Source organism: Lathamus discolor, chromosome 15, assembly GCF_037157495.1.
Source record: "Lathamus discolor isolate bLatDis1 chromosome 15, bLatDis1.hap1, whole genome shotgun sequence".
Lineage (NCBI taxonomy): Eukaryota > Metazoa > Chordata > Aves > Psittaciformes > Psittacidae > Lathamus > Lathamus discolor.
The window spans coordinates 784,086-803,596 of NC_088898.1; the positions used below are offsets into that span (position 1 = coordinate 784,086).

The following is a 19,511-nucleotide window of genomic DNA, read 5'->3' on the forward strand; positions in this document are numbered from 1 at the left end:
TAAAGCAAGTACCAGTACCAGGAAGAGTCTTCAAAGTGTTTTAGTTAAGGGAGAAGGTTGTATTCGGTGGTTCTTCCACCTCTGGTCTCCAGGTGACCTGGTCTTGGTTTTGTTGAGGGTCTCCAGTGTTGTGCGACCTAGTCCTACAGCGAGGTCTGGGCTCTCTTTTTATGCACTTCTGCAGCCACAGCCTCATTCTTTGCCTAAATCCTCGCCTTTTCCATGCTCCACAAGGCCCGGCAGTTGGGGGGGAGCAGATTCCCGATGGAATTCCCTGTCGGGGGGGGGGCCCGCACCGTTCAAACTTACCGGGGGCGGGCTGGGGGCGGCTCCTGTCCCGCTGCGCCCGCTCCCGGTTGGCTGCGCTGCTCCGGGATTGACGGGCTCCGGCCTTGGGCTTAAAAGAAGGAGAAGAAGGGAAAAAAAAAGGGGTGGGGGGAGAGGAAGGAAAGTTTTCCTCGGCGGGAGCCGGAGCGGACGTGCGGAGCCCCCGCTGCCCTCGGCCCGCCCATGGCTCTATAAAGCGGCTGCTCTCGGGGGGGCTTGTAAATAGCTGTATATTATTATTTTTATTGGTTTTCCCCCTCGAGCGGGTGCCCGGTTTCTCTGGACCATGGATACGCACACGCGGTGGAAACGGCGCAGTTGGATACGGAGGTGGTGGGTGCCCGCTGCCCTGGTGCTGCTGGGTGCCCTGTCCCTCGGCCGGGCAGGTAAGGACCATCCAAGAGCCCCCCATCCCCGGGACAGCGGCGTTGCCGGGTCGGGGAGGGGGGGGGCTTTGTGCGGGATAAAACGTTTGTCTGAACCCGCTGCATTCCAGAGGAAAAAGAATGGAAAAAGGGAAAGAAACCCCCGAGCCTCCTTCGGCCGCCCGAGTCTCCGAATGCCATTTGTCAGGGGGCCCGGAAAAGGGGGAGAAAACTTAAAGCAAAACTTGATTCGCCTTCTGGAGCCGGGCCGCCTGTTGCCGGGCTCGGTTTTGTGGAGCAGAAGTCAGGATGTGCTCCTGGAGCTGTGGCTCTTGGTCTATCGGCGGCTGTATCGGTATTGAGGCAGCCGGAGACCTCTCGCCTCGCCCTGTGCCTGCTCCCTGGGGAGAAGAAACTTTTAGCGCAGGAGCGAGCAGCAGTTCCAGTTCCCTGCGCGCATCGCGGACGCAGGAGCTTGAGCTGGGCCCCCCCTGGTCCTCCCCAGCCCCTGTTTGTAGGGTTTCTCCCTAAAATCGTGGCTGTTGAGCGTGGCGAGAGGAAGCTGCAAAGTGCCAGATGTGCAACAGCCCTGGACACGCAGCCAGGAAAAACCCTGGAATGTCTTTTTTAACCCTGCGGGAGTGGGACATCCACTTCATTTCGTTCCACTGATGCTTTGGGTTCTGAGTACGTGGAGCTCTGCTTTCCAAATGTCTGCCTTCCCCGGTGGGCTGGAAATGCCAGGGCAGGGCAGGGGGAGAGCCGTGGCTCTGCTGGAAGAGTTCTGTGTTCTCAGCGTGTTCTGAGTTTGGAGCAGACTCGGAACCAGCGGTGCTCCGGGGTCTCTTCAGTTTGTGCTTCAGGGGACAGGCTCTGAAGCACTTTGTTGGCAAAAGAGGATTTTGAAATCAGAAAAGTTTAAGCCAATGGAGCTCTGCGGGGTAATGAGAAACAGTGAAGGGCTGAGAGTGGAGCTCTGGGATCCATCCAGCTTCTGAGCCTGAGTTTTGTGGGCTCGGGGTGTTTTTCCCCGGGAAGCCCAGTGTTTGCGGGGTGGTTTGTGTGTTACCAGGACGAACGCGTGTGGGATTCTGTGTATAGCAGCGTGATTATGAACTATTGTAATTTCTAGGTTCTTAAAATGACCTTAAGGAAGAAAAGGTGGGCGTGCGAGGAATGCTTTCATGAATGGTTTGCTCACAGAGTCTCGGCACGATGGAAAATAAGCTGCTGGTTGAGGAATAAACCATTTCTAAACCATCAGAAGTTGATGGTGAAGTTAACGGCGGTTGGGGCTGCAGTGGGAGTTTGTTGTACAGCAGAAGTATGGGGCCGCTGGAGCAGTTTGTGACTGGGGTACCGGAGCAGTTTGTGACTGGGGTACCGGAGCAGTTTGTGACTGGGATACTGGAGCAGTTTGTGACTGGGATACTGGAGCAGTTTGTGACTGGGATACTGGAGCAGTTTGTGACTGGGATACTGGAGCAGTTTGTGACTGGGATACTGGAGCAGTTTGTGACTGGGATACTGGAGCAGTTTGTGACTGGGATACTGGAGCAGTTTGTGACTGGGATACTGGAGCAGTTTGTGACTGGGATACTGGAGCAGTTTGTGACTGGGGTACCGGAGCAGTTTGTGACTGGGGTACCGGAGCAGTTTGTGACTGGGGTACCGGAGCAGTTTGTGACTGGGATACCGGAGCAGTTTGTGACTGGGGTACCGGAGCAGTTTGTGACTGGGGTACCGGAGCAGTTTGTGACTGGGGTACCGGAGCAGTTTGTGACTGGGGTACCGGAGCAGTTTGTGACTGGGGTACCGGAGCAGTTTGTGACTGGGGTACCGGAGCAGTTTGTGACTGGGGTACTGGAGCAGTTTGTGACTGGGGTATCGGAGCAGTTTGTGACTAGGATACTGGAGCAATACTTGCTCCTCTGGAGCTCCCTTTTCGTGCAGCCACCTCATCAGGCTGCTTTGTATTAATTGAAAACTGCGTTATCACCTTTCTCAACCATTCCAAAGGATGTTTTTCCCTTTTCTCCTGTCTGTGCTGATATTTGAATGGTTTCGGAACATCCTCACACATTCTTCCCATTGGTATAAATCCACCAGGCAGCTTCACCATCAGCCCTGCTCCTTTTAAAAGTTCCCTGGTTGCTTTGCTGAAACCTGTGGCTCCAGCTGTGAGCTGCAGGGAGCTGGTGGGAGCTGATGTTTCTGTGCAGGGCTGAAGAGCTATTGTGGGGCCGCTGGGCAGCTCCAAGTAGTGACTTTTGCTGTGAAAGGCTTTGAGTTTTCCTAATGAGCCTCCTAATAGGACATCAGATAATTTGGATAAGGGAGGAGTCAGACTGAGCTGATGATGGCATTGACTAATGCTCTTTATAGCTTTTTTTTTCCATCTTTCCAAATGATCTTTGGTTTGATTTCAGCTCAGATTGTTTCTGTTTCAGTTTCAATTTAGTTGGCTTCTCTGTATGGAGAGAGGTGGATCCCCTCTGTCATCTTCCAAAGGAGATCCATCAGTTGGCTACAGAGAAAGGGGAAAGACACCTTGCAGAGAGGGTTTCCAGAGAAATAGCTATGTCCAAGGCGACATGAGCTGAGCGCCTCGGAACACTGCCCTTCCAGCTCACATTTTCCCATATTTTAGCAGATGATGTCACCCAAATCTAACCCGCAGACAAAGCTGGAATCTGCCTCTGCTTCCACAAATCCCCATAAAATTGAATCAGGTTTCTGGGTGAAAATTTTTGGAAGCAGCAGTTTCCTTTAGTGGCGAAGGAAAGGGGAATCGGGATACATGGAATGCCCTTTAAAAGAAATAAAAATGCTGGAAACTATCAAGTGTCCTGTTACCATCTGCTGCTTCCCCCCTTGGCTCTTCCCCACTCCTCCGGAATGAGGTAAAGAGCAGTCTTTATCCGGGCAGTCAGAAGTGTTCTGTTGAGTATTTTGCCAATCAGAAATGTTGATATTATTTACAACAGGATTGTGCGAGTCTGGAATTGAGGCAGATCTGATTCCCAGTGTAAAACCCGGATTATGGTGTCAGTGCAGTGCCAGGTTGGAACTGGATGCTGTGACTTCCAAGCCTTTGCTACCGGCTGTGCACTGTCACGGCTGGAGTTTCTGTCTCTGCTCTCCAATGCTGCAGGGTAACCCAATAAACAAGACTGTCTTGGTGTTACTCCTACTGCTTGCAGACAAAGGGGATGTGCATCTTTACTTTAAATGGTGCTGTCCTTGTCCCTTAGATGCTGTTTCTGTTGGAGATTGGCTTTCCAGGTTCATTCCTTTCAAAGGCTGAGTGCCGTGTCTGTGTGTGATGTTCAGACTAAGCTTTAATTCTCAAGTAGCTTCTCTTTTTCACAGACCTCCACATGAGAATCTTTGCCACCCTCCCAGAGCCCCAGACTCCTAATAGCCCATGGATGCTCTGTCACCCTCGGTAGCATGTACCTGGTTGATTTTCCTCTAACACTGACGATGCGATCTGGTCCTGGTGCTCTCTGTCCGTCTCTGGTAACTCGAAGTGTCCCTGTCTGTCCTGCAGCCTGGGTTAAGGCACAGACTCTCAGTGTGTGTTCTCACAACTGCTCTGAGTTACAGAGAGAATCCTTAAGATGAGCCAAAGCGTGGCAGCAGATGCTGAGAAGCAGAAGGTGCTGTTGTGGCGTACGCCCCTAATGCAGAGGCATTTGTGTGAAGTGCAAGTTAATAGATGGGGTTTAGGTAATCTGAGTTTTCTCTGGACTTCAGAAATCAATCTGTGGGAGTGCTTTAATGCTTTCCAGGAACTGCTCTTCAGCCTGAGGGGTTTCCTTCTATAGAGTAAACTGGTAATTCTTTTAACAGCTACTTTTTGTGCTGTGCCCTGGTTCTTTGCCCTGCTCCCCGTGTTCTCCCTCTCCCCATGTGCTGTCTGGATGCTGGGTCTGAGCCATGGTGCTGCCCTTCCTGAAGCAGGTAGAGGATGGATGTCAATCACACCGTGCAAACAGGAAAGTCTACACTTGGAAACACTGCATGGAGCAATACTGATGTGAATGCTTCTGCATGAGCAGAACCTGTAAGGGTAATGAAGGGAAGGGGGGACAGGCCAGCTGGCCATGGGGGATAGTGTGTGTGTAAAAGTGCCCAGATGAGGTGTCACGATAATGATCCATGGGTTTATTATTCATGTGTTTGTGCGGTTGCCTGTGGATACATCTGGAGAGCAGTGGGACTTGGTAAGAGAAGGGAGCTGAGCACCAGGGGCTGTTGGCTGGCAGCAAACTGCAGCTGCAGAGATGGACCAGGATCATGGTCAAAACAGATGATGCAGGCAGGAGATGCTTGGCTTCCAGGGGCTTCCAGAGGGTCCCATTTGGAGCCTCTCTGACCTGATGGTTGATACTTGGCTGTAGAAAAGCAAGGACCAGCCTGTGTATGCCACGGTGGAGGTGCTCCCTGGGAATTAGCTTTGAAGTGCAGCAGCCCCTAAGACAGGGGAAATCCCTGCTGCGCTGCAAGTATGAATTTGGCACTTCATCACATACGTACACACTCGCCCACGTGTGCTCTTGCTTCGGTTGTTCAGGAGGAGTCTGATCCTCCGCGGGCAGCTTTTGTTCCGTACATTGAGGTATTTTGCAAAGGAAGGTTTCAGATATTTGGGTTCTGGGGAAAACGTGATTAACACTCTTCAATAGCCAGGTTTTGGTAACCGGAGGCTGCTGTTTGAATGAGGATTATTTGGGAAATAAACAAGGAATTAACCACAGAACACACCTCGGACTTCCTTCACGTGCAGGAAGACTTCCACTTCCATGCTTTTATCCTGTGCAGAGCTCTACTCGTGTGTTTGAGAAAGCCCTGACTGCTGCAGCTCTGTTACTGCTCCTGTTGAGGGTATCTTGGGAATGCTGAGGCCTTAAACAGGCACCTGCTGCAACTGGGTCAAATTTAAGACCTGCAGGAGTTGTCCCACTGTAAGTCAGTGTCAGGGGCACGTGCACACATGGGGTATGCTTCTTGTGGGGCTCAGCTTGAGCTCTCCACTGCTTTCCCTGCACTACCTGCATAGGTGATAGAATCCCAGGTTGGTTTGCATTGGAAAGGACCTTAAAGCTCATCCAGTTCCAACCCCTGCCACGGGCAGGGACCCCTTCCACTGGAGCAGCTTGCTCCAAGCCCCTGTGTCCAACCTGGCCTTGAGCACTGCCAGGGATGGGGCACTGTCATTCAGCTGTTTTACTGAACCCTAACCCCAGTGCCAGCGGATGCTGGTGCCATTGTGGAGAGGTTTTAGGAGATATTGTTGGAAGGAAACCCCAGGTAGACACTGTCTCGTGTCCAAGGCTTTACTGTTACCAGCTGATGTGATGGGCGCTGGGTTTGCAAGCGGTTCGTCTTAAAAACAAAATAAACCTTAGTGAAACAAAGAACAAGCCAGTGAAGAAGGAGCAAAACCGGGAGAAGTGAGACATGAAAGAATGGAAAAACTTGGTTGAAACCTAATGTTATATGGAAAAACCTTCAGCTGGCAACATGGTATAATCAGCCACTGGGTTACTGTTGGCAAGTTGTGAGGCTCTTGAAATGGAGCCGAGCCCCGAGTGAAGTGTCCAAGTGATGTTGTGGTTTCTCTGTGGATGTGTCTGGAAAATCTTGAGAACTAAAATAAATAAATGGAGGAGCTGCACAAAAGGCATTTTGGAGGTTGGTGGCTCACAGTCTGGGCTCTTTTTGCCTCCAGAAGCCAAGAGGATTCTCAGCATCATCTGGAAGCTTTCACAATGGTGAGATGGAACTTCTCTAAGCTGGGACAATGGCGTTCATGAATCTGCAATGGTGGAGTTCTCCTGCAAGGTTGTGTAATAACCTGGAGAGAAAAAGGGTGGTTTGGGGAGTGAGTGAGTGGAATGAGCTGCATCAGTGCTGGTTCCTAAACTCCGCTGTGGACTTTCAATCCTTTAGGCAAGTCCCTGTTTCCCATGCCCTAGGGCCTGATCCTGTCTTCCTGTATGGAACCTGCCATTGTGGTGCTGCTTTAACACAAAGTTGATGCTGATGCAGCACCAAGATGTGCTTTCAGGCACTGGAGTTCCAGGAGTCTCTTTCCATCCCTGTGCCCCAGGTTATGTTCGTGGTTGTGGTCTGAGCTTTCTGCTTCTAAACTACTTTTCCTCCCTGGGATGGTGTTTTCCTGTCGAGCAACACCAGTGCCTCACCCTGCAAATCCAGAAGGTTGTTTGGATGTGGGCTTGGAGTTTGGACAGGTTGCTTCCAGGTGACATGATGGTGTGCAGTGCAGGCCGCCGTGATGGCTGTGGGGTGGTGACATTCAGCTGTTTTGCTGATGTAGAAGCCATTCCAGTGTATCTTGTTCTGAGCGCTCTGCCCCAGGCTCTTTTCATCCTGCTGGGTTTGCTTTCGTGAAGTCTCCCATTGTTGATGCTATGCTCTTGTGGGGCTCAGCCCTGGCATTCTAGAGGCACTGCAGAAGGATGCGAAGGCACAACCTTAGTCTTGCTGTGCTCAGGGGACAGCTCGCCATTGGTCTGGGTGTCACCCAAAGGGACTCCGTGTTTTCCTGCTTAGGGATGAGGATGCAGGGTTGGGCAACCTCTTTTTCCCCTTAGGAAGCTGCAGCTTGCTGAAGGCCTGGATGATCTGCCAAGCTTAAATGCAGCTAAATCTTGCTGTTAGCTCGGGATGACCCTGTGCTCCATCCCTGCAGGACCAAGCTGTGCCTGCAGCCAGGGAGATGCTAATTCTGTCAGGGCATATAAAGTAGCAAGCATCCTGGCTTGGCTTTTAAGCGAACTGATTGAAGCCCTTTTCCTTCCTTGCCTTTCTGCACTCCCCTGCTGCAACTTGCAGAGGCTGGGGGAAGCCTGCAGCTCTGCAGGCGATGCTGTACGGAGAGGATGGGGGGAACCCGAGGAGAGCAGAGAGGTCACGGAGGGCTCTGGACCCTGCTGTCAGGCGCAGCCTGAGAGGCCAGGTTTAGCGTTTCACTTGTGTGTCAGCTGGGGCGTCTGTTTTCTGAGCGTGGATATAGAGGAGAGAGCTGAGCTTTGGCTGAGCTCATGGATCCTCACCGAGAGCCTCGCTGGCCTCTTTTCCTCTGCTGTTCTCCCTCCACCCCCTTTTTTGTTTCCAAGACAATACTTCAGTGAGAGTTCCTTGGAGCTGAATTCCTGGAGGTGACACTGCCAGTTTCCCAGCATCTCTGGTACTCCTGCAGCGTTTTACGCGGTGATTCTTGGTGCTGCTCCTCCAGCTGCACCCCTCAGATATGAATTAAGTTTGTGTGGCCTTTGAGGGGCCTTGTCCTGGACGTGCTGGAATGAGATGTCTGCTGTGTGTGCTCTTGTCTGCTGCAGGGGAGAGATCTGGTCTGAGGGCTGCAGTTCACCAGCTGAATAATGAATGCATTGTTTGTATGCCCTTATTTCCAGCTTGCAGCGTTAGGAGTGAATAGAAAGGTCAAGGAGATGAGTCACTGTGAATACAAGTGTCATTCTGCTCAGAATAAATGGAAAAAAAGGTGCTTCCAAGCGAGGTGTTTCAGCTGGTGCCAAGCAGCTCCGTTCCACTGTGCTTGGGTGTTAGAGGAGGGAATCTCAGCTGGGATCTGCCCAAGCGCTCAAGCACCAAAGGGCTGGGGCTCCAAGCACAGCTACTTGTGGAGGCTGGGCACTGATGCTCTGAAGTGCTGGGCTCATTGCTGCTCTTTTGCAAAGCAAGGAGTTGGAGCTTGTGGGGTTGGTAAACTCCTGTTCTCAACTGCTTTATAGAGCCAGTGGTACCCAGAAGCAGAGGCCTCCTCCAAACCAACGTGGAGACTCCCCGTGCTCCGTCAGGCTGCTCTCCTCCAGCACCTAGAGCAAGGGTTGGTAGTGCTGTGAAGGTGCTGTCATGGGACAGGGTCACTCTTGAAATGCTGGTGAGAAAACGTGTGCACCTCGAGCAATGGGTGCCGGTGGGGTCCCAGCGCGGCTCCTGCCCCATCCTTGGGGCAGGGTGTTGGTGTGTGCGGTGGGTGTGTGCGAGCCTGCCCATCCCTGCCCTGCCGCACTCAATGCCCAGTTGTAAACTCAGTGTTTTAATTTCCTGCCCCAAAGCTTCATTCAGTGACCCCTGCTGCTGGTCCTGCAGAGCACTGAAACGGGGATGTGCCTCGTGGGTTGCACGTGTGGAAGGGCAGGGGTGAGCTCCGGTGAGTTAGTGCCAAGGGGGTGGGATGGGGACGTGGCCAGAGTTTTCCTTTAATAGGCGCTGCTGGGGCAGTTACAGTAAAGCAGGGGTGGTGGCTGAGAGACCAGGACACAGAATCCAGTTCAGAAGTTGCTAACGCTGCTTTTCATGGGGCAGAGTTTAAGTCATGGGCTCCTGTACCTGTGAGTTTCCTTTTTCACATGGCTAAAACACCGTTCGTGGGGGTTACCAGTGTTTTGGCCAACTGCCTTTCACTGGAGGGGAAATGCCTGTGATGTGTTTGAGAAGGTGATGTGCTGGGGCAGACAGCCCTGCATGCTGCGTGCCCCCTGCTTTGGTGTTTGGCAGAACTTGAGTCCTGAGAGGCAGTACTTAGAAATACTTCAATTTTTATTTCTAGCCACGGGATTTTTCTGTTCTGAAGCCGCTCCTCTGGTGTAAACCAGATTGCTCCAAAAGCCAGCTAAAGCTGCAGAATCTTGCCTTATTCTCTGCCCTCAAAATACACCTTCAATAGGAAACCAAGCCAAGTGGTTTCCTTGCCCATCTAATGAAAGATTACTTCCATAAACAGCTTCCAAGTGAGTTTGCCAGTGTAGCTTTGATCCGAAAATTCAACATAAATTCCATGTGATATCAAATGACTGGGAACTGGGACTCATTTGCTAATGATGCAATAGCATGATGCTGACCAAGGGCTGCAGCTCATGGGCATGGGAGGACTGTGCCTGGCTTGTGCAGCAAAGCACTGGGTCAGTGACTTTAGCGTTGGTATTAACGGGAGTTAAAGCCTGCTGCAGACAGGTGAGGGGGTGGTGGATGTTGTGCTGCAGGCAGGCAGGACGCAGCTTCTGGCAGCATGGGGTGTGTGGGAGCAGCGGAGCTGCTCTGTGTTCACTGGTGTGGGACCGGGTGGGAGAAGCTGCTGCAGGCAGGAGCTGTGCGGGACCTGTCCCTGGGGTTCCCCAAGCACAGCGTCTGCTCCTGACCGTGGGCTGCTCGCTGTCTGCTATTCCTTGAAGGATAAGGACTGTTTGCCTGGAGCCCCGCGGCTGCAGAAGCTGTTCCTGATGAGGCCGATGTTGTTTTTCCCTCGGTCCCGTTGGGCGTTCTGCTTTCTGTAACAGGGAGGGCGGATCACGGAGAATCCCCTCACTGTTGCTGCGCTCCAGAAGCAACGTGAGGGTGGGAGGAGGAAGCGGCTTTCATCCGTGTCACTGCCTTTGGCACTCGCTTGCTCACATAGGAAAACTGCTCGGAATGTTCTCTTGCCGGGGTTCGCAGGGATGGGGAGAGGCGAGGGATCACGTCTTGTGCGCGTCGGGAGAAAGTCCCTCACTGCCTCTCTCAAATGCTTAAATTGAAACAGTCTGTCCTTCTGCAACTGCTGGATGCTTTCCCTGCTGACCTCAGGAGCTGGGGCTGGAGGAGGAGCAAGCGGGCCCCGGCGCTTGTAACAGGCTCTGGCTTGTCTTGAAACCTCAGTCCCTGTTCCCTGCAGGATGCAAACCAGAAAAACAATAAGGGCCATATCTGCTCTGGAAACATCCATTTTCCCAGTGCTCTCTAATTAAAGAGCTATATCAGGAAGCAGCAGAGCCTTTATGCACTGGAGGCTATTGTCTTGCAAGACTATGTATAGAAGAGGCAGCAGGCGCACTTAACCCTTCTGCCAATGCCAGCACCGAGGGCTAAGTCCTCTGCAGCATTCCAGCATCACTTGCTTTTCCAGCCATAGACACATTCCCACAGCAGGGTCTGACTGTGGAGCAGAGCTATGGCTGGGCAGGATCAGCCTTTCCTTCCTCAAGGAGAAAGCAGAGCTAAGAAGCCCCGCAGACAGCACTACCTGAGGATGCTGGATGTGGTGCTTGGTACCCAGCCTCTGGGTGGTTCCTGCTTAGGGGATTCCTGGGCACCAAAGGGAAAGCCACGCCAGGATTGGTGGTCTGCCTCTCTGGTGCTTACACTGAGTTTTTTCTTGGCCTAGGGCCCCGGGTCAAGGCTATGTCAGTGTGGATCCTGCAGGACTGTGGCCATGTGGAACTCCGGATGCAGGGCTGGGACCCGACTTCTGTGGACCTTGGGATTTTGGGCAGTGAAGTAGCACAGAATCATCAGGCCTAAGTCCCAGAGCAGCCATTCATCTCTTCTACCACTGCTTTGACTCGCTGCCTTCATTGCCCATAGGTCTACGTTTTCTTGGCAGTTTACAGAGCATTTTACAGGCTAATTGGGATTCAGCCTAGGAAGATCCATTGTGATTTCTTGTGGCTGTGGGGCACAGGCTTGGGTAACACTGTGCTGGTTAAGATTTTCCCCATGAAATATGTACCAGAACAAAAACTGGAGCTTGTTTTGGGTGTGGAAATATCCATGAAGGGCTTTGGGCTCCTCATTTGGAGGTACTGAAACTTTCACACCAAGCACTTAGAGATGCTCTGGAAGGTTCAGAGTCAGAACAGCAGTTCCAAATACACTGCACATTGGGTGACCCCACGGGCTCCCCTCCCTGCAGCTCCCTGCTCCAAAGCCTTGGCCAGACAAGCCGGGGCCCTCCCTGCCCTGGGGACGTTCATCCCAAATAACAAGCAGTAGTGCTGCTAAAAGGAGCAGGATTCCTGCAGCCTGGAAATAGCCGAGTCTCTGCTGCCTGAGCTGGGCTGCCCAGTCTGGGGCCTGGGGCTGAGCTTTTCATGGGTGAAGCTGAAACATCTGCTTCTGGGGGGGTGAAGTCTGCTGCATCGTTGCTTTAGCTCACGTGGCCTCTAAGGAGCCTGGGTGGGATGTGGGGCCCCATTTACCTGCCCCTGTTGTGACATCTGGGCTCGAGTTGATTGTTTTCCTTCCGATGGTGGTAAAATGCCCAGCCTCCAGGTATCTCACAGGACATCTTAGTCAATGGGAAGGCTGAAAATAGACCTGGGAGATGAGGGGGAGCTTCTGTGAAACCGAAGTGGGTTCTCTTATGCCACAGAGGTGCTCTGAGAAATGTATCTGGGGATCAGATCTGTTTCAACACTTTTCATTTGGGTGAGCAATGAATGACAGCGGAGAGTGTGACTGCAGGCAGGATGTCGTGCCTGTGCAATGTCAGTCAGTGCAGGATGAAGCAAGGCATGTGGAAAATTCTTCTTCTAGGAGGTAAAGCCTAGTGAGGAATAATCATGGGAGAGCTCAGGGGGTGCAATAACCTGCTCCAGACAAGCCGCGGTCCTCGCTGTGCCCCTGGAAATCTGCGGGTGATGGATGGGCAGTCTGGGAGGAAGGGACATGTGGGGCTGACCGGCCTGAGAGCATCCTCTGAGCTACCTCACTTGGAAATGTTCTGTCATGCATGAAGCCTCCCAGAGCAAGCGGAGGGATGGATGGAGGGATGGGTCGATGGCTGGCTGGTTGTGGGGCAGGAGATGCTCTATGAGGCAGATGGTAGGGCAGAGGCAGTTGCCACTGAAGAAACTGATGCTCAACCAAGGGCTGGGTGTGAAAAGCAGAAACCCGTTTCCTTTGTACAGAGGGCTGCAGTGTGGTGAGTCTGGATGTCTGCAGGAACACAGGGGTTGAGCCCAAAGGCAAGAGTGAAGGGCTGGGACAAGGAGGACTCGTTCTGTGTATTGCAACTCCAGCCTTAGTGGAGCTTCTTCCTCTATGCTAGTTGGTCCTGGTTAAACAACTCTTTCATGCCACCAACCTCAGTAACACTTGAACTGGGCTTACAGCTGCTTTGAACTGGTGCAGTGGTGAATTTGACTTGTGCTGTTTTGTATGAAATAATTGTGTTCCATTATCCACTCATGGAGCAATGGACTTGCAACTGGAACTTCTCTGCATGCATGTTCTGATGGATTGTGACAGGAATGGGCTGGAGGAGCCAGGGTGGCACCAGAAAAAGGCAGAGTCCTTCCCACACTCTCATGGGTTTGAGACTTGTATGCAGTCTTTTCTGGGATGTCTGCCTTAATGTCAAAGGGAATGTCTCCTCCCTTCTTGCTCTGGAAAAGAGATCTCGGCATGTTAACGAAGGGAAGAGGAATGTACTGTAAGTGACCTCTCTGCACTTGTGTAAGGACAAAATCTGTTGTCCTGTAGCTAGAAGTCTCTTGTCCCTTGGAGTAATAAATGAGGGCATGTAAAATACACCCAGATTACTTTTAAGCTATTGTGTATACCCTTGTACAAAGTACTTCATGTCTTATTTTAGTGATGAATATCAAGCATGCTCCATGGATAAATCAATCTTCTCAAAATATCCTGATAACTCTTCATGGCATTTGCCTTGTCTCCAGACTCCCAGATATTTTCTTAACCTCACTTGGCTGCTGCCACTACTCAACATGCCTCGTGCTCATCTATATGATGAGTGGTGCTGGACTTGTCTGCATGGATTGATGCCTTGATGTGTCATTTACCTTCTCTCCATATGTAAAAATACCAAGCATTACTTACACTCACGAGTGGATGCACAGATGATTGGAAGTGTCAGCGTGCACTTTTCCAGATGGTGGGAGCATGTTCCTTCATTTATTTCAGACGTCAAACTCAATGAAACGAATTACTCCCAGGCGGAGGTGATGGAGTGGGTTTTGTCTCTGTTTCACCAGCAGTGGGGAGAAGCTGCAGGCTCCATGGCAGGAGCAGCCTTCAGGAGCTGACACACAACCACTAAACTGTGGCTCCAAGCACTGTAAAGATCTGGGTTTGCAGCTGGATGGGGGAAGCTGGGTTTGATCAAGGGAGGGAGGGAGGGAGGGATGTCTCCTGGGGGAAGAATGGCTTGAAATGGGGAGTGAAAGACTGACTTTGTCTTGGGTTTCTTCTGTGCTGTGCATGGCACAAGTGCAGCAGACCCTGGGTAGGGCCTTGGTGTTGCCCTGCTTGTGTTTGCAGTGCGGGTATCCAGGGGCTTGTTCTGGCATCTCCCATTGCGCTCCAGTGAGCTTTATACCAACCCTTAATCTTTTTCCCTTCTACTCCATCTGCAATGGGATGCTGCTGGGGTTTGATCTGTGCAACATCTTCAGTTCTCAGGCTCTTTGGGGATAGCAGTGGTGGAAGTCGGGCAGGGTTGGAGAGCAGTTGCTTTGCTCAGATGCTGGCAAAGCTCCAGGGATGAACATGGGATTTGGGCGCCTGAATCAGGGCAGCGAAAGACTGAATTTCAGCTTAGCAGCTTTTGGGAATGGGGTTGGTGAGTCTCAGGACAGGCCTGGTGAATGGAAGCAGTAACAGAAAGTGCAGATCTCGGCTGTTTCGCTCCAGGGTCTGGGCATCGTGGCTCTGGGAAGTATGGAGCTCTAGGGAATCACTTGGTATTTCATGCAGAGCTGAGGCTTCACAGGAGCAATAACTGTGCCTGGGGTTTAAAGTGTGCTTAAATCCCACCCTGCATCTTGCTTCATGTAAAAAGAGCACGTTCTCGTAAGGGCTTTTCTAGGCAATTCCCTCCAATAGTGCTTTGCATTTCTCAAGCACCCTTGTTCCTCTTGTCAGAGGACACGTCGCAGCAGTTATTTAAGCAGGTGGCCAGTTTGCCATTTGCCTGGGAAATAGCTGTTATCGGAGGGTTTCTAACCGTGCCCAGCTTGGGCATCCCTGTTTTAACCCCATGGTCTCTGCACCTCTCAGGCTGTTACCTGGGCCTGACGCTTCTTCTGCCTCAGTGGCCGCGTTTCCCAGCATCTCTCCCAATGCTGTGAGCCCCCCCTTGTCTACCAGACCCAGGAAAAGAACCAGCCCCTTCTCCTCTTTGCCCTCGGTTGTTTCTCCCCTTTGTGCGAAGTACAGTAACGCCCCTGAGCAACCCAGGAATCCTGTTCCCATGATCCCCATCCCTGCACAAAGGGTCTCTCCCGTCCCTGCCTTCGGGGTGTTTGAGAACACGTGCCAGTGACCCTTTGCTCTCTATGAAAATAGCTCCTGCCTTTCTGTAGCTGTCTCTTATTTTTTGATCCTTTAATTGGACTTTATCCTGTTTGTGGCTGCTTTCTTCCCTCTGACCCTTTGCTTTACCACAGCGGGTATGTTTAGGGGAAGTTTTCCAGCTCCCTTTTCTACCTGGGCATGCCCAGCTGTGCTGGCTCACACGAGTCTTCTCTCCTTGGATTAAGTTGGAAGGAACTTTAATTGCAAGACTCCAAACTTTCCCGAGTGTTTCCTGCTTGTGTGTTGGGAGGTTCCCCTGGGAAGAGGCTGCACACTTGGAGTTGAGATTATCTTTCCATCTCCTTTTGCCTGAAGCCGGCAGCTATTTGTGACTCCCTCAAACACTTGCTTCCGTGGGTATTTTAATACTGCTCTCATAGTTGAATTTGAAATATTCTTAGTGGCATCCTCATTCATCCTGGCTGGCTGCTTTTCAGGCCTCACATCTGAACAAAGGACCTGGTAACTCCTCATGTGCTGAGACTGGTTTCTCCATGTGCAGGAGATGAGTCTGTCCCTGCAGTGAGCGGTCCCCTCCTGTCAGGGTTCCAGCACAGAGATGCTGACTTACACCACAGGAGGATCTGCTCTGTGGTACCCTGGTGATGTACAGCGGAGCTGTTTTCCCACTTCATCAGTATCTCATTAACCAAAATCTCTTTGCTGCTGCTGATCCAGTCTTTGCCCAGGCACAGACGTACCTGGGAGAACACTTCCTGCTGTTTTCAGTGACCACCCTGGCACAGCATCCTGCAGCCTCCATTTCTTCTGTGGTCCCCACAGGGAGCATCTCTGCAGATCCACATTCATCCCCTGCCACGGTTACTGCCTCTTCCTCCCTCTGCCTGCAGCTCCTCAGCTGGCTGTGCTGGTAGCACAGTGTGGGCTGCCATGTGCTGTGGATGTGGTGCAGACTGGGAACACTTCCGAATGTGTCTTGGAGTCAGCTGCACTCCCAGAGCATCCTTGTTCATCCCTTCGCATTGTAAAGGGCTCTTTCTGGTGCCTTTGCCTGTATGATCCTTTTATTTTGTAGGATCCCAGACTGGTTTGTGTTGAAGGGACCTTAAAGTTCCTCCATCTCCAACCCCTGCCACGGGCAGGGACCCCTTCCACTGGAGCAGCTTGCTCCAAGCACTGTCCAGCCTCACCTTGAACACTGCCAGGGATGGGGCAGCCACTCTGGATGTATTTTTTTGGGTGCAAATATGCGCTTGGCAGAGATCAGTTTTGTGTGCTCTTTAACCATGGTGCTTTCTAAAGTAACAAAACCCCTTTGAGATGCTATACGGTCTCTCCAGGAAAAGAACAGGATGACTGATGCATTATTTTGGAGGGTCTGCTGAGTGCCTTGGTAGTTGAAGCAGTTTCTTGTGCATGTGCTTGGGGGGAGGTTATGATGCATTTGGGACTGAATAGCAGCAGCAGAGGAAGTTCCAGTTTCAGGCTTATAAAGCAAGTTTAATTAACACTCAATGTCCAGTGCAGGTGATTCAGGGGAAGTGTATTGGCTGGTCAAGTCAGTACAGTTCAATGTTCAGAGCTGCAGATGCACTTCATCTCTCACTGACGCCTGTGACCTTGCTCAAGGCCCCTTGTATTGTGCTGCTTATGATAACAGAAGAACATAAATTTAACAGGAAATGTTGTGAGCCTTTAAAACAAAAAAAAGAGGGGATAATGTCAAGGTAAATGTCTGATGCTACAGACAGAAGCGATTAGAAGTGGTTAATATGTCAGGGTATTGATTTCTGTGCTCCTCTGCTCTTTTACCTGCTGCAATTTGTACCCTTTGGAAGGGTGAGAACGATGTGGGCTCTGCTTGTGCTGTAGTCAAGTACGCATCAAAACCAATCTATGGTTAGTTCAGCGATGCTGGATGGACCATTTGGAGCTAAATGGCTTCCAGGGGCTGCCCATCTTAGTGCAGGAGCTGGGTCTCACCCCTGGAGCTTGGGGCACTGGCTCTGCCTGAGGTGGTTGTTAGATCTCACTTAGGGGTGTGTGCTGTGATTGCATTGCTCCACATCATGTAAATGAATGCTGCTTGTGCTGTGTTCTTAAACAAGTTTGTTTTGATTACCCACCTCTTAGGGACAGATACTGCCAGCCTTATCACCTTACCGTGAGTAAATTACCACTTAAGGCATTGGGATTGTTTGACAGCAAAGTAATATACTATTCCTCAGTGAGAACAGGGCCTGGAAGAGTTACGTGGGGAGCGCATGGCTGTGCCAGGCTTTGTGGAAAACCTCGGCTCTGCTCAGCAGTTTTCTTTACAAAGCTGGAGTTTGTTTCCCTGTAGAGAATTCAGTTGTTTGATGGAAACCTGGTTCTTCCGTGTTAGCAAAAAGCCCAGCTTTTAGTGGCCAGTGTGTATCAGCGTGTCGCTGTTCTGCACGTCACTGGCTTTAAATGGAGCATCTCTGTAGAGCTGTCCAGTTTCTGCCCTGGAAAAGCGGAACTATTTGGATGAAGCATCACTCTTTACACTCTGGGTCCCCCTGTGTCCTCCTTTATACTGCTGATTCCCCCAGATCCATGCGCTTGGGTTTAAGGCACTGTGTGAACTAGGATCTGAAGTTCGCTGGCAACCTGGAAGGTAGAAACCTGCACTGAAGGGGCCGATGTCTTGCTGAGCTTCCCTCTCCGTGACTGGAAAGGCAGAGAATATGAAGCAGTGGGAACTGCTGCTGAATGAGCGAAGGGTGAGAGCTGAGCTGCTCTGCACCAGTGTGAGAGACAGACGTTAATCCCGCTGGCTCCCCTTGCCAAGAGCATGCACGTGCCGCCCTTTATGTCGCCCTGTTTGTTTGGTGTTTTATTCACTTTTCCAGCCTGGAAGTGAGGAGTGGCCCTGTTGGAAGCAGGGAGTGGTGCTTTGAGGGGCTCAGCACCCCACTGCTGCCAGGGTCAGCCCAGTGCCTGCCATAGTGCTCGCCCCATGGCAGTGCCAAGCAGCTCATGCGGTTGCCAAGCTCCTCATTCAATGTCCCCTCAGTTGCTTGCAGTTCAGATGCAGAAGCACAATTTCCTGAAAACGCTTGCAGTTTGTATGTATTGGGGTATAAAAAGCATCATTCCAGCAGTCTGCAAATACTGCAGGCCTGACTGGTCAAAGCTGGGATCGAGCTCTTTAAACCTCCAAGCAGGTTTAGAGGTTGTGCCATGAACCAATTCCAGGCAAGTGGGAATAAGCTTGAGCCTGGAATTACCCTTTCCCAGGTGAGAGGGTTTTCTGCCTACAGCCTGAGAAAAGATGTCCTAGAGACAGAGCTACTGAAATGCAGAGCTCTTTTTTTCCCAACAGAGAAATGCAGCTCTGGTGACCACCTTAGCTGAATGTTGCAGAAGGAAATCTTCAGTTGCTTCCATGCGTTAGCTGGAATTGGTAGAAAAAGTGTATTTTCGTCTATCTTTTTTTGGCGCTTTGTGGGAGGTTACCTGGTATGTATTGTCTGCCTTTGCACTAGGAGGGAGTACTAGTTGCTTTCTTGCTTGAGTTAAACGGGCTCACAGCAATTGAGGTTCTCCCTGCAGATGCACAGGGTCACCTTCACATCAGGCTCCTCAGGAGCATCCTGCACAGAGGCTTGTTTGACCAAGCACCAGTGATGAGCACTCAGAGGTGGCTCTGAACAAACCTCTTTGTTGTTTCCTGCTGCCGGAAGTGTTCTCTTATTCTTCCCCTCATCAGTGTACTTGAAACCTCACCTTGAAACTGGATTGTGCACGTATTTATTCTCAGTACAGGCCACCATAAATACCTTGGTGTGTGTTCATCTTGAAGTGGATTACATTCAGCCACATTATGTTTGTGTGCTACCGTAGGACTTCATAATTAGTTTGCTTTGCTGAGCCTGCATGCATTCAGAGAAAGGCTTAGTCCCAAGAGCTCATACATAAAGCAGAGAGGTGTAAGAAGTGACTTGTCCGATGCCATAGGACAGTGCTGGTGTTGGAGCTGAGAGAGAGCCAGGCATGGTTCCTAGACATTGGGAACTTCTCCCCTGTGAGGGTGCTGGGGCGCTGGCACAGGGTGCCCAGAGAAGCTGTGGCTGCCCCATCCCTGGCAGTGCTCAAGGCCAGGTTGGACACAGGGGCTTGGAGCAAGCTGCTCCAGTGGAAGGGGTCCCTGCCCAGGGCAGGGGTTGGAGCTGGAGGAGCTTTAAGGTCCCTTCAACACAAAGCATCCTGTGAGTTGCTGTTACTGCCAGGAGCCCCCTCACCCTTTGCCCATCAGTGTTGCGTTTGCCCAGCACACGGCCGGGGGCAGAAGCCATCCCTCCTCCATCCCCCAGGGACCCTTTTCTGACAGTCCCCTCTCCTGATTGCCCCAGGCAGGCAGCGACAGCTCTGGTGCTGCACATCACTCAAGTACTTCTCCTTGTCAGTGCTGCTGGGAGAGCTTGCAGTGATTTCTATAACTGTCATTGGCTTCTAATTAGATGGTTGATGCCAAAGTAATAATAATAAAAGGCTCTTTATTTAAAACAAACCCATGTGAATAATTATGTAAATATTTGTCTGGGCCAGTGCTCGCTCGAGTCCTGGGAAAGCTTCTTGGATGGATACCTTGGATATTTCTTGTTAGCTTTTATAGTAGCAGATTTCAATGAGATGTTATCTTTGGGTTTGAATTCTCCACGTCAAATGGAAGGCCTGAAATGACATCTCGGTTATTGGGTGCAG

General features: G+C 51.3%; 1 protein-coding gene across 2 annotated transcripts in view; it reads left to right on the top strand.

The window, feature by feature from the left end:
• The first annotated feature begins 412 nt into the window (after window positions 1–412).
• COL5A1 (collagen type V alpha 1 chain) overlaps window positions 413–19,511 on the top strand; it is a 134,235-nt gene continuing 115,136 nt past the window's right edge. For both annotated transcript variants that reach the window (XM_065696027.1, XM_065696028.1), the window contains exon 1: window positions 413–713. In XM_065696027.1, coding sequence (XP_065552099.1) covers window positions 614–713 — 100 coding nt within the window. In that variant the 5' untranslated portion in view covers window positions 413–613. The remainder of the gene's footprint in view (window positions 714–19,511) is intronic.